This window comes from Lactuca virosa, chromosome 9, assembly GCF_052849685.1.
Source record: "Lactuca virosa cultivar CGN04683 chromosome 9, Lactuca_virosa_CGN04683_v6, whole genome shotgun sequence".
NCBI lineage: Eukaryota > Viridiplantae > Streptophyta > Magnoliopsida > Asterales > Asteraceae > Lactuca > Lactuca virosa.
In genome coordinates, this window is record NC_136434.1 from 47,311,346 (window position 1) to 47,325,658 (window position 14,313).

Sequence of the window (14,313 nt, forward strand, 5' to 3'; positions counted from 1 at the left end):
GATTATACATTACATGTTTATTGAGCCTCAATGGCCCATTTACATGCATATTGGGCCTGTATTATACATTACATGTTTATTGGGCCTCAGTGGCCCATATACATGCTTATTGGGCCTAAACTATACATTACATGTTTACTGGGCCTTAGTGGTCCTTCTACATGTCTGTTGGGCCTCGTACATTCATTTACATACTCGTTGGGTTTTTCAAACATAAAACATACAAGTAAACGTTATATAACATACTACAATATTCGCGTAAACTCGGTCAAGGATGCTAGTGAGACATGTCGGTTGACACCTCTAGAGTGTACGATCGTAGCCTGTAGTTATAACCAGAGTCTCCTGGAGGGAAAGCGAGAGTTTGTGTATAGATCTATACGGGGTGACACCCCACACCTGAGCTGTTCGCTACAGCTAGACTAGGCCAGTCTAGGGTGACAAACCTTACCGTAAATCAAGCCGGCGCCTAAGAACGTCACGACAAGCGAATTCGTCATAATCAAGTATGGTTAAAACGACTCACCTAGAGATCCACTCCAACATAATATTATGGAACACCTATAAAATCTTGTTGATACAATAACATACATACACTGACATACAGTCTTAGGGTGGAGACCACAACGCTTTTATAAACAGAAAATATAGGATTTTCTGGGGAAATACACAGCTAAACAATGCCTTTTACTTACAACAAAAAATAAATGATTTTTATCCGGATTATATATATATATATATATATATATATATATATATATATATATATATATATATATATATTCCACAAACAGAAAACACACATGCATTAATACTTGATTTTGATACATCACTTTCAAACAATTTTGACAGAAAATATCGGATTTTCTGGTGTTTTACGAACAATACAAAACTTTTCATTCAAATATGCTTATGAACTCACCAACATTATATATGTTGACGTTTTCAAAATAACTTGTATTCTCAGGGAATCGTTAAGCGGAAAGGTCAGCATGAAGTGTGGAATTTGTTATATTTTGTTATCATCATACATTGAATATTTTGATGTGTAATTTATGATACTATACTTGATGTAAACAATGCTGGTTGTATTTTGATATGTATGATGATGGTGTTGTCTTGTTTCAATTATATACATTGTGATGATATTACAAGATGAAGTCACGCACAAGCCCCCGAACGTTTCCGCCGTCTGGTTCGGGGGTGTGACAAACTAGAGTATCAACAATATAAGCCAAGTAACCTTCACACCTGTGCTGAATATACTATCGAGCCCTGGTTGCCGAACAAAACCCTTAACCAATCCTGGTGCCCTCTCTATAGATAACCAGTTCTCCCCCACTTGGTTCGAACTACCCGTTGACGGCTCTCACAATCAATCACGACACCAAACCTGCTCAGCCAGTCCATACCCACTATCACACATACATCCCCCATAGGAATAGGGATCAGATTGATCAGATAAGGCACCCCAAAGATTCCCAAGACACAACCTTAACCCATTACAGCCTATAGATGCTAGCATACTAATTCTAACAAGCTACTACACAAATGGCTATCCATTCAGAATTAAACCAAGGATCAAAATTCGTACCTGTGATTTCTTGCGCTTCAACCTTGACCTCCCGTAGCACAGTGGACATCTGGACTTGCACTCCCTCCGCGAGCCATGTAGGACAGTTAGCATTTGAACTTGTGACAAGCAAACTCGTGGGTTCCCCCACACTCCCCGCAGATATTATAGCTCCCTTGGCTTCCGGTACCCAAGTTAGCAGCCTCGGACCCTTCATCCTTCACTGAATGAGCCCTCCTCCTCTTTCCGAGCCGTGTCCCCTCATCAAAATTTCCCCCAGTAGTCATCTTAGTAGCACCTCTCACAGTCTGCGAAGCTGCAGTTCATTCCTCGAACATGGCAATTAGCCTGCTAGCGATTCGACCCACGATACCAGACAATTCTTCGTGTAATATCTGCGAAACCTCAAAAGTAATCATTTCCCGAATCTGATCAACAGTCAACCCTGGCCTATCCTGGCCATCAACTCCAGATCCCGAACTTGATCCCCTTGCGAACTCCATACTGAAAATGAATAAAAAACATCAGAAATGTCACCACACATATTGCTACAACCACATGATGAGACTACCCCTCGGGGTTTGTGACTTCCTTTCTACGTGTACAAGTCATGTGCTTTCAGTAGTACGAGCCCATACTACATTCCACACCTACCCATATTTGTTTCAAGGACCATCACAACTACCCAAAAAAATTTCAACAACTAAGATGCACATACATCCTATACTCACTCTCTCGAGAGTGACTAGTCATTCCAAATCTGGCCTGCTACATCCATACCCACTCATAATGGTACCCCTATCACTTGCAAGACAATGCAACATGAGCACTACAAACTCCCTAGGCTATCCTAGGATCCACATCTCACCTTGCCATCAACCGCCGAACGACCCCCATTGGTGCCAGCTAACTACTGCATGAATACAATTACATGCAACATAACTTAAATAATCTTAGATTAAAAGATTCAACCCTACAACGGTTGCACTCAGACAAGAGCTGCGTAATAGGATCAAATCCTTCAATCTAACATTATTTAACCCTTCCAACATGTGACTTAACGTATTACATTAGTAGTTAATTCACACCCAAAAGGGTCCTACAACAATAAGCAAGAAAACTCTATATGAAGTAAGGCATCATATATCAGGCAATTCTATCATGTAATTCATGAAGATCCCTATCCTACAACTAGCATGTTGTTCTTCTATCATAACATAACATATCAAATATTTGGTGTTGTTATTTCGGGTCTACTTACTGGCTCAGGCTGATCGTACACATCACATCCTCCCTTGATTAATTTTGAAAATTATTTTTTAAAACCCTTTATATTTCCTTAGTTTGAGACTGGATTCACACGGGTGCTCCTCCAATTCACTTAAACTAAGGCTCTGATACCAACTTGTAACATCCATAAAAATCATGACAATTTTAAACTTTTTAAAACCAACCCAAATTCACAAATTGTTTACATACATAGTTTTCAAAACATTTTCAACATCAGAGTCTCCCAAAATCATAAGACAAAACATGAGGATGTGTACGGTCACCCTTCGCCTTCCCGCAGTCATCTGAAGTACCTGAAACATAACCCAAAACTGTAAGCCAATGCTTAGTGAATACTATCATGGAGAGGGACCATTTTGGAGATTAACTGAAGCTTCTAAGTTATTTTGGAGTTATTTTGAAAGAGCTTTTGCAAGGAGGGACCAAAAGTGGCAAGTTGGGAAAGTTCAAAGCTAGTTAATGGGTCTTCTCTCCCATTTGCTTGTGAAAAACGTGATTGAGAGAAGGGAAGAGGGAAATGGCAATTTTTATGAAGCAAAGGAAGGTTTAGATTGTTTGTTGAGGAATCAAGCTAAGAACTTAAGATATGAAGCAACATCAAGCTTGGGAGGTATAATTTCTCATCCTCTAACACTATATTTCGAATCCAAGGTTTGGGGAAAACCCTAATGTCAAAACTAGTTTGATTCATTGATTAAGGTTTTGGTTTCTAAGCCCCCTTGAGCTGTTTTGATGATCCCAATCTCAATCCAATCATCCCATTAATGGATTTGAGGATTTGGGTGAAAACCCTCATGAACCCTAGAAACCCCAAAATTGGGGTTATTGTAGTTGATGATGAAATTGGATTAGATTCTATGACCTAGATGATGTTTGACAACAATAAATCCAATTCGAGTGCTTAAACTCATCCATGATGATAGAATCATGTATAAGCTTGGATTAAAATGGATTTGGGGACAACATGATGAAATCAATGGAATCCATTGTAGTTGAAGTATTGGATGAGTAAAGGAAGTTCATATTCATGAATGGATATATACTTTTTGAATGATATGGATACAAAAACATAAAGGCTTGAATGTTCTTTAGATGAATGTATGGAATAATTGGCCATAAGGGCATTTTGGGAAATCTAGGGATAACTACATGTTAATTGACATCTAAGAGGTGAACGAAATTCATGGATATGAATTGACACTTTAGAGATGGAATTGGAACATAAACATGAAGGATCTCTTGATCTAAAGTGGTTCTAGTGAGTGTTTTAGCCTAAAGGGCAATTTGGGAAACATGAAATGGAATTGGGGATTCTATGGTTAGTTTATGTATTTACAATGAGATTAAATGTGGTTTCATGTACTTATTAACTTTCATATGAGTGTTCAATGAGTTAGGAACAAACTATGTGAATTTTAGAATGTACAATTGGAAATTGGACTAGTTAGACTTTCATTTGAACTTAAGGATCATCATATCCTTAATGGTTTTAATGAGCACTTAATGGATTAAGTGGAGTGTGTTTGGATGGTAAAACACCTCCTAATCATGTGTGAGGACCTAAATAAATGGTACAAAGTGATTTGGAAAAGGGTCTTTAATAACTATCCAAAGTAGGGTGTTATTTTGAGAAAAATCGAGTCTTGGGTGTGTCCAGGCATGAAAACACGGCCTGAGGAAATGCATGCCTTAGTTTCCACGGCCGTGGAAATCTCTAACTGTGAAGATACTTGTTTTCTTCATAACTTTTGCATACGAACTTGATTTTACGCGCGGTTTTCGCATACTTTCATATTTTTTCAGGAGGAATAGTATGAAGCAATAAAATTTAGTATTTGAACCTTTTAGGGGTATTTTGGTCATTTTAATGACTTATGTTCATATATGGTGTATGTAGTGTTTGAAGAGGATTGTTGTACGGGAAAGGAACTAGAAGAGCACTAGCTAACCTATGTATGATTGAGGTGAGTACATGTTGGCATTTTTCTACTTTTGGGTACATGGCAAAATGGTTTTATGATAATAAACCACTAATGTTTGACATATGAAATGTTTTTAAATGAAAGTGTCAAATGTTTTTGGAAATGATAATTTGAAAGAATGCCACGAAAGCAATAATGTTTTTGAAAGTAAAGAACGTTTTCGAAGATCGAATGTTCTGAAAAGGTGTTTAAAATGTTTTGAAATACAGATGCTTTACTTTTGAAATGAGTATTTTGATACTAACATATGAAATGTGTAAAGCGTGGAAAGTAATGACGAGAAATGGAAAATAATGAAAAGAAACTAAAAGTAATGACAAGAATCAGAAAGTAATGAAAAGAAAAATTGTCGGTGCCATGATACCTAATAAGAGGCAGTAGAGGAATCTATCGTGGTGACACCTCCCTTCTCGATATCCTAATGGAAATGATACCTTGGTGGATTGATTTGTTCTTTCTATCTTGATCTAGACTTGGGAGTGGTTACTTTATTGGACGTAGACCCTGAGTATAAAAGTGACAGTTGTTTAATACTGGAATTAGCCCTTAATGATAAAAGAGAATGAAATGTGGAAAGATGTCTTTTGAAATGAAATGAAAAGATAAGATATGAAATGATATTTATGATGTGTATGAAAAGAGTTTTCCTTGAAAATGCTTGAAATGTTTTATGGTCTAAAACTATGTTTTGCAAAGATGAAATGTTTTTTATGTAAATGTGATAAATGTTTTGGGTCTCAAACCCACGTAGCTCACGAGACATGATTGTCTTACGTATGTCTTTTAATGTCATGTATCTCAGGTTACAGTTAAGGAGAGAAGATGATAAATGAAAGTTAGAAGTCCATAGATAGAGAACGGAGTGGAGCTTCTTAAGTTTCTTATTTATTGTATTGATGTAATTTTCATTTGCTTGCTATGGTTTGTGTAATGCTTAATGGTAATACCCAATTCTTATAAATATTTTTTTGTGGAACCAGTTTTTGTTAAATGTGGGTTATTACCCAAAAAATTTTTAAAACCATAGCATTTTAAAGTTTGAAAATTTTGGGATGATATATATATATATATATATATATATATATATATATATATATATATATATATATAGAGAGAGAGAGAGAGAGAGAGAGAGAGAGAGAGAGAGAGAGAGAGAGAGAGAGAGAGAGAGAGAGAGAGAGAGAGAGAGAGAGAGAGAGAGAGAGAGAGAGAGAGAGAGAGAGAGAGAGAGAGAGAACCTTTAAGTTTTAACCTAGTGAAGGACAAGCCAATATATCGTTTTTTGACCAAGGAAGATAAAATTGACTTGCATAGAAGGAGCACATAACCACACACTCACCCGCACGTAGCGCCATGTACCTTTACATGGCTTCCCTTTATACAGTGGAAAAAAGGTTAAAAACACCAAACAAGTCTCTAGATTACTCCTCCTTATCAACATCACCATCCTCTCTCTCTCTCTCTCTCTCTCTCTCTCTCTCTCTCTCTCTCTCTCTCTCTCTCTCTCTCTCCATATATGTATATATAAGCTTACCATTTCTCTCCCATCCTGTTCTTCATCACCACCATGACCGACCCTTACTCTTCAAATCTATACTCGCAGTACTTCAGATTCGATCAATTCTGCAACAATTCCGCTACAAATCTTCCGCATCATATTCAGTATAACCTTCACGAACAACACCCTCAAAGCTACCACTACAACAGTGTCCAATCTTCTTCATATTCTAACACGAGAATTACTAACAGTTTCTACTTCAATCCATCGACTTCTGTCCCTTATCAGCATCCAACCCCTCCTCCTTCTCCTCCTCTCAGAGAAGCTCTCCCTCTTTTGAGCTGGAGCCCATCAAGAAAACATGAAGATTATCATCAACCTTCTTGCAGTAGTACAACTAATCAAGATATGGATATGGAGGCCGTTGATGGTGGTGATGAGGAAGATGATGAAACAGCTGTAACTGTTGCACTGCATATAGGGCTTCCTAACGCAAGTGCTGCTGATCTTGCATCTTTAATCTCAAATTCATCAAATTCTTCTTCTACAACTTCTGAGATAAGGTTTCCTTATAGCATCAATGATAAGACTAAAGAGGGAGATGGAGATGAAGGTAATCTTGGGTATAACCCTATCAGCAGACTCAACAAGGGTCAGTACTGGATACCAACACCCTCCCAGATCCTTATTGGCCCTACACAGTTCTCCTGTCCTGTTTGCTTCAAAACCTTCAATAGATACAACAACATGCAGGTTGTTACCTAATAATTATTATCAAAACCTCTTCTTTTGTTCCCTTCGTTCATTAGATCGAGAAAAGATATCCTTCTTTTTCATTATTTTCAGTTCCATATTGAACAGTTGATTCAACCTCTTGGTTAGGATTAAATTTTCTCCACTTCATTTTGGTTTTCACATATATCCGATTATTTTTCAAGCATATATGTTCTTTAAACTAAAACCAAAATGATTAGAGATCAATCAAGAAATACTGATGATTTTAATTTGCAAAAGACTGCTCACATGGGGTTTGTTTCACTTTTGCTGGAATGGAGTTTTAAAATACGTTAGATCTCCTCCTGATTTCTATCCGTTTGTGTGTTCAATGTGTCAAGCTGGTATTGAAGTGTGCTCTTTAATTGCTTGAATAATCTATTAATCTGCATGGACTGCAGATTTTGGGATCTGAATTTCATTGAACTGAACTCAGGCTTAGAAACAGTTGTACCCTACAAATTTAATTGATTTAACTACACAGGCAATGTTGCCTTCTGCTTTTTAGTATTCATGGAAATCTGTGCTTTTGAATAGTACACAAGTTAACATCTTTTACATGTTTTAACCTCTCTCTCTCTCTCTCTCTCTCTCTCTCTCTCTCTCTCTCTCTCTCTCTCTCTCTCTCTCTCTCTCTTGTAAATGATATTACGAAAAAGCCTTCATTCAATCAAGCAAGATAACACTGGCTGAGTCCCAAATATGTTGAATTACTCACAAGTTTTGGTCGTCATGGGTCGCTAGTTTTTAATATGATTGATGTTCAGAAAAAAAATAAAATTAGTCACTAAAGGCTGCAGGCACTGGATTCTGCGATCCAAGCATATAAACTTTAGCAGTACATAGTTGAATTATCATATGATGTACAATTTATTGAATTACAGTGTGTTTGTTTTTGATCAATTAACTTATCTGATTGGTTTCATACTGTAGATGCATATGTGGGGGCATGGATCTCAATACAGGAAAGGTCCAGAATCTCTAAGAGGAACTCAACCTACTGGCATGCTAAAGCTACCGTGCTATTGCTGTGCACCGGGGTGTCGCAATAATATTGATCACCCACGATCAAAGCCACTGAAAGACTTTAGAACCCTCCAAACACATTACAAAAGAAAACATGGAATCAAGCCGTTCATGTGTCGCAAATGTGGGAAAACTTTTGCAGTTAGGGGAGATTGGAGAACACATGAGAAGAACTGCGGGAAGCTTTGGTACTGCATTTGTGGTTCGGATTTTAAGCACAAAAGATCACTCAAAGATCACATTAAAGCTTTTGGCCACGGACATGCAGCTTATGGTATCAATGGATTTGAAGAAGATGATGAACCCGCATCAGAAATCGAGCAAGATGATGATGAGAATTTATGATCCTAGGTAAGAGCAATCCATCAGTTAATCTTCTTCATTTCCTAGGAAATATTGTTGGATACCTTGTAACTATTTTTTTAGTATTCAACCAAAACCGTATATGCTTGATTGGATCCCTTTGTAAATTCATTTTGATGCAAGCTTATCTATTTTCAGTCGTTTTCCTTTTGCAAGTTAATAATTAATCCGAATGATGATTATGTTTTCTAGTAAAGGTGTTTGTGGTTTCATTGAAAAATAAACGCCATATTTGTAATATTTTAAAACAACTCTACAATAATTCGTATTCTCTACTCCTTTCACATTTTAGTGTTTTTGTTTCATCTTTAACAAATAAAGGATTCTGAAATGATGATTTTAATTCATAATCGTTTAACTATAGAAAATAAGTTTGAACTTTTAAGCAAACAGGACCAGAAAATCGGCCATAGTTACCATACCAGGAAAACAGAAACAAGAAAATCAGTGGACAAAGGCAATACGGGAAACACAGTCCCATAAAGTATGGAAAAGTTCTTCAGAGAGTTCAGAACTAGTGTATGGTATTTTTAAATATGGATTTGATTCATCATAACAAATGCCTGATACCTTAATGCAAATATATACACAACTTTATTATAAAACTATACATCAATTCATATACTGTATATTATAAAAATTAAGTTAGGGTTAAGTTGAGTATTTATTTACTTTCATACGAAAAGCACTGTGCTGAAACACTGTCGTAGACCTAATTTTATCAAGATACAAATTTTAGTCCAGGTTCAAAGCAGATGCGACTTCAATTCGGCAGTCTTGTTTCCTTTTATATATATATATATATATATATATATATATATATATATATATATATATATATATATATATATATATATATATATATATATAATGGTTCCTTTGAGATAAAAAAAAAATTAGAGATTGTGAGATATGTGTATAACCGTTTGATGTGCTTATGTTTGTTTCTGAAACTATGCGGTGACATATTTGTAATTATATTGGTAACTTATTAAACTAACGCCGTTAATTTACGATTGTGGGGCTATTGTTGTAATTTTACAAAGATTGATATTAATTTTGCAGGCTACGATACTGTAACCGCCTATTGTTTTCTTTTCTTTCTCGATCAAAGTCTCATTTCAAACTCTCAGGAAACCCTCTTTTTCTTTCTTTATCGTATTTTGCCCTAGTTTTCGTTTCTTACCTGTTATTGAGAAATCAGTAAATGTCTTCAAGAAAAAATATAAACGAAGTCGCATCTTCGTTAATCGAAATGAAAGGTTAGAATGCGAGTTATTTTTCATTTTATTGATAATGCATGTTTTTATTAATTAGTTAACTGTCGTTTTATGTTGATAATGGTGTTTTTTTGTTTTGATTCAGTAGATTTTTCGTCATTTTAACTTGATTTTGATGATTGTCTCGTTTAGAGTTGATATGTTTTTTATTATGTTTGTTTGTGGTGGTTTTTGATGTAAGTTTTTGTTTATATTTTCACAGATAAGGATTTCAAAAGAAACTATGTTCGAAAAAAATTCAAAAATCAAAAAAATATCGAATGCGGTAGAAGTGCTGTTATTTCCGAAGGTACAGTTCAAAAAAAATCATATATGATTAGAAGTAGAAATAAACATATAACTTAATGTTTGAAGTTATTTGTTGTAATCATAACTGATTTTTTGATTTTTCCAGTGTATTGAACATAACATTTAATTATATGTTTATTTCTACTTCTAATCATAGATGATTTTGTACGTTTGTTTATAATTATTGGTAAATAGTAATGATAAATGTATTTTAATGTATCAAACATGAATATAAAGTTATTTTTGTAATCATAACTGATTTTGTGGTTCTTTTAAGTGGATTGTATATAACATTTAGTTGTATTTTTATTTATTGTTCTAATCATAAATGATTTTATACGTCTGTTTATAATCATTAGTGAAATAATAATGATAAATGTATGTTTTATATCTTACTAACACTATGTTTCTAATGAAAATTGTAGTTAAAAAAGGGAATGTAGATAGCTCAAGGAAGACACGATAATCTTCCAAAAGAGAAAAGGCGAATGAGGTGTCGCAAACACGTTCAAAGACATCCAAAAAAATAGTTATTGAACAACCAAAAGTGAAGCTGAGGGTTAAGGTCAAAACTGTAAGTAAGAAACGTGAACTATCTGATGAAGATGATTCAGATTTTCAGAGTCGACCTGGATCTTCAAAGAAACCAAAGAGAGAAACTAAAGTTTTGAAGAAAGATAAAAAAGCTGCTGTTATAAAAGAATTTCCTTCATTGAAGAATAGATGTTCACCCGGGTCATTGTTGGGTGTTATTCAAGGTTTAAGTAGAGAACAAAAGGATTGTATTAGGGCTATGGGATTTGGGAGTTTGTTAGGGATGAAGATGATTGACGTACCGTTGAAGATTGTTTATTATGTTCTTGATCATTTTAATTTTGAATCTTTGAAGGTGGAGTTTGATAATTGTGAAGTTAGTGTTGATAGTAAGTCTGTTCAAGAGATGTTAGGATTACCATCTGGTGGCTCATTACTTTCAAACATGGATTACATTTCGGAGAATAATGAAGAGAGCTGTATGTTTGAGTGCAAGAAACAATATGAAAATATTGATAAATTGAGAATGAAACAGCTAAAGAATGAACTTGTTCAAAGTAGTGCTGCGGATGACAACTTCAAAATCAATTTTTTGGTTCTTTTTATTATTATATATATACTTTAATCATATATGATTTTAAATTTTTATATTTGAATTTTATAGGTACTGATGGTTGTTTAAATCATAAACTAGTTCAAGATGATGTGAATTTGAATTTGACTGGTATTGATGATGGTAAGTATTTATTTATGTATTTTTAATACATAAAATATATATAAATATGTTATATAGATGATTCATTTATGATTTTAATAATTTAGGGACTGTAAATTTGGGTGAGGATGATCATAAAAATAAAGATGGAGGTAATTTGTTTATAATTATTGTTTATTCATATATAACTGTGTTTATAATTATTGTTTATTCATATATGATTTTTATAATTTTATTGGGCAGAAAATGTTGAAGATTGTTCAAATAAAAACAAGGATTCAAATGAGACTCGATCATTGAAAAATGATATTGTTCCAAGTTTTAGTCTTGGATTTAGTCAAGATTCTGAAGGTTCCAAGAAGTCATCTCAAAGTCAAATTTCTTCTGAACGGATGACAAAGAAAAAGATTAAGGATAGAGTTATTTTGGGAAAACCAAGTGTTGGTCCAGAGCGTGTTATTCCAAATGTTGATGTTATTGATGCTAGTCCAGTTTCTTTTGCACCCCCTTTGGGTACATTAGAAGGACCATCAAAACCTGTTTCTGGCAAACCTAAAGATATAAATGAAGAAGCAACATCATTAGTGGATATCAAAGGAAAGAGACAAATGAAGTTTTCTTATGTTTATAAGTCACCATTTAAGGAAAGGTTAATTGATTTTAAACCTAGTTTGACACAAGTAGAAAATGTTGTTTGTGAATGGCTTTTCAATCTTCAAGGAAATCCAGGGTAATTTTTTTAATATAATTTTTATTTTTATAATTATAATTTTTTGTTTTAAATAACATTTAATTAAATATATACAGGGATATTGTATTGCCTATGGAAACAGATGTTATTGGTTTTAGAGCTAATTATGAAAATCTTTTTAAAAAAACCCATTTGCATGTTAGTGTTCTTGATTCATGGTCTCGTATACTAAATCATCAAGAGAAATTCAGAGATGTTGTTAATTCTCCACTCAGATTGTTCATGAATTCTGACACTGTAAGTTTTTATTTTATTCTTTGCTTTTCATATGTTGATAATCATTAATAATTTTTTATTAAATATTTACATGTTATTATATAATCATTTATGATTTTCTTATATTACAGACTTTGTCATTTGAATATACTCATTTGAATGAAACTGCAAAATATAAAGTTTTCAAGGACAGCTTCTCTCGCAGTGTTTCTGGTGATAGAGACTTGAAGGTTTTGAAGGATGTTGATATGGTATATTTTTTATATATATATATATATATATATATATATATATATATATTAATAATTTATTTATAATATTATACATGTTGATGTTAGGTATTTTTCCAGATTTTGAGGCATAAGCACATATATCTTATTGTTATGAATCTGAAGAAACGTGCTTTTGAGGTTATCGATAATGGTGCAGATGATGCTGATTTCGATGATAAGTATGGTGCAGTTTTTAAACCTCTTGTAAGTTTCAAATGATATTTATTCTTTAGATTTGAAATCATATATGATATGTTTTATAATTATTATACTTATATTTTTCTGACTTGAAATCATATATGATTTTCAGAAAAAGTGTTTTTTGAAGTATCTAAAAGAGATCGATCATGTTAAAGCAAATGAAATGGCTGATAAAAATCTTACTCCAGTAAGATTGACAATGCCATGGAGGACAGTTTATAACAAAGTGGATTGTGGAGTTTTTGCTATGAGACATATGGAGAGTTATTTTGGAGAAAAAGGTTCTAAATGGAAATGTGGTCTTCCAAAAGAAGGTGGTTCTTAAGAAAAAATTCTGGAAAAGTTGAGAATGAAATATGCAGCAACAATTTTAACTTCTGAGATTAATACAAAGCGTGATGATGTGTTGAAAGCTGCATATGAGTATCAAAAAGTTGATCAAAAGATTCGTGGTAAGCATTCATATGATGCTCAATGGAATATAGAAAGAAGGCTGTCAAATTTTTTTTGATTGAATATTTTCTTATTGATGATGTTATAAGAACAAGTTTGTTTATGTTGTGTATGTTATGGATATTGTGAAGAATGTTTGTTTTTATGATGATGGAAAACATGGTGATAGAAAACAAGTCAATATGTATTTTGGTGGATTTTATTATGTAAGTTTGTTTGTGTGAATTATGTTATTGAATGTTAACCATAAGTGATTATGTTATATTTTTATATGTAATTTATGTTTTTAGTATTGATTATATGTTGCTTATATGTAATCATTAGTGATTATATCGATTATTTTTTTTATGTTTTTGTAATCATAAATGATTATATTTGTTGTACAACACATTATAATTTATTATATATTTTTCTTGATAAGTGAGCTTATCTTTACTGCATGGAATACATCACCATGCAGAATCTTATCTTTGTAAGATTTTATTTTTGTTTTTTAGTGTTTGTATTGAAGAATCTTTTCTTTATAAATGAAAACTGATTTGTACAACCATATATTGTATTTTTGATAAGTGATTATGTTTGTATAAAGGGGGTAGCCTCGTGCTAATTTTGCTATATCTAATAACATGTTCCCCATTTTTTCAAGATTCTTGTTCTTTTATTTGTAGCTAGATTTTCATACAGATTGTAGCTGACTCCAAGAACGCCTCTTCCACCATTACTTAAAAAGTTTATCTTCATTGAACATATCAGATCTTTACTAGATGTCTTTGAAGTAGAGGAATGTTGTTCATTTAAAGAATATTTCTTTTTAATGAACAACATTTCTCTACATCAGATATGTAGCAAAGATTTGTTATGTTCAATGGAGATAATCTTTCTAAGTAATGGTGGAAGAGTTCTTGGAGTCAGCTACAATCTGTATGAAAATCTAGCTAGGAATATGAAGAACAAGAATCTTGGAAAATGGGGAACGTGATATTTGAGACTTGTGAAATTGTTTGTTATTGAAGATTTTATCATGTTTGATGTTATTCTATTATTTTGAATATTGTTATCTTTAGATTTTTTATGAGCAGTGTTGTATATTTGTTAGG

General features: G+C 33.4%; 1 protein-coding gene across 3 annotated transcripts; it reads left to right on the forward strand.

The window, feature by feature from the left end:
* The first annotated feature begins 6,295 nt into the window (after positions 1-6,295).
* LOC145141360 (zinc finger protein WIP2-like) lies at positions 6,296-11,271 on the forward strand. 3 transcript variants are annotated; one of them, XR_013722616.1, is made up of 4 exons: positions 6,296-7,096; positions 8,051-8,494; positions 9,989-10,075; positions 10,500-11,271. XR_013722616.1 is itself a non-coding variant. In XM_079074644.1 (3 exons), the coding sequence occupies exons 1-2, from the start codon at positions 6,413-6,415 to the stop codon at positions 8,486-8,488; spliced, it is 1,122 nt and encodes a 373-aa protein (XP_078930770.1). In that variant the 5' UTR covers positions 6,296-6,412; the 3' UTR covers positions 8,489-8,494; positions 9,989-10,091. The 3 variants fall into 3 exon arrangements, 2 of the variants coding, with proteins under 2 accessions (XP_078930770.1, XP_078930769.1); XM_079074644.1 differs by lacking the exon at positions 10,500-11,271 and having other exon boundaries at positions 9,989-10,091; XM_079074643.1 differs by lacking the exons at positions 9,989-10,075; positions 10,500-11,271 and having other exon boundaries at positions 6,299-7,096; positions 8,051-8,647.
* The last annotated feature ends 3,042 nt before the right edge of the window (positions 11,272-14,313 follow it).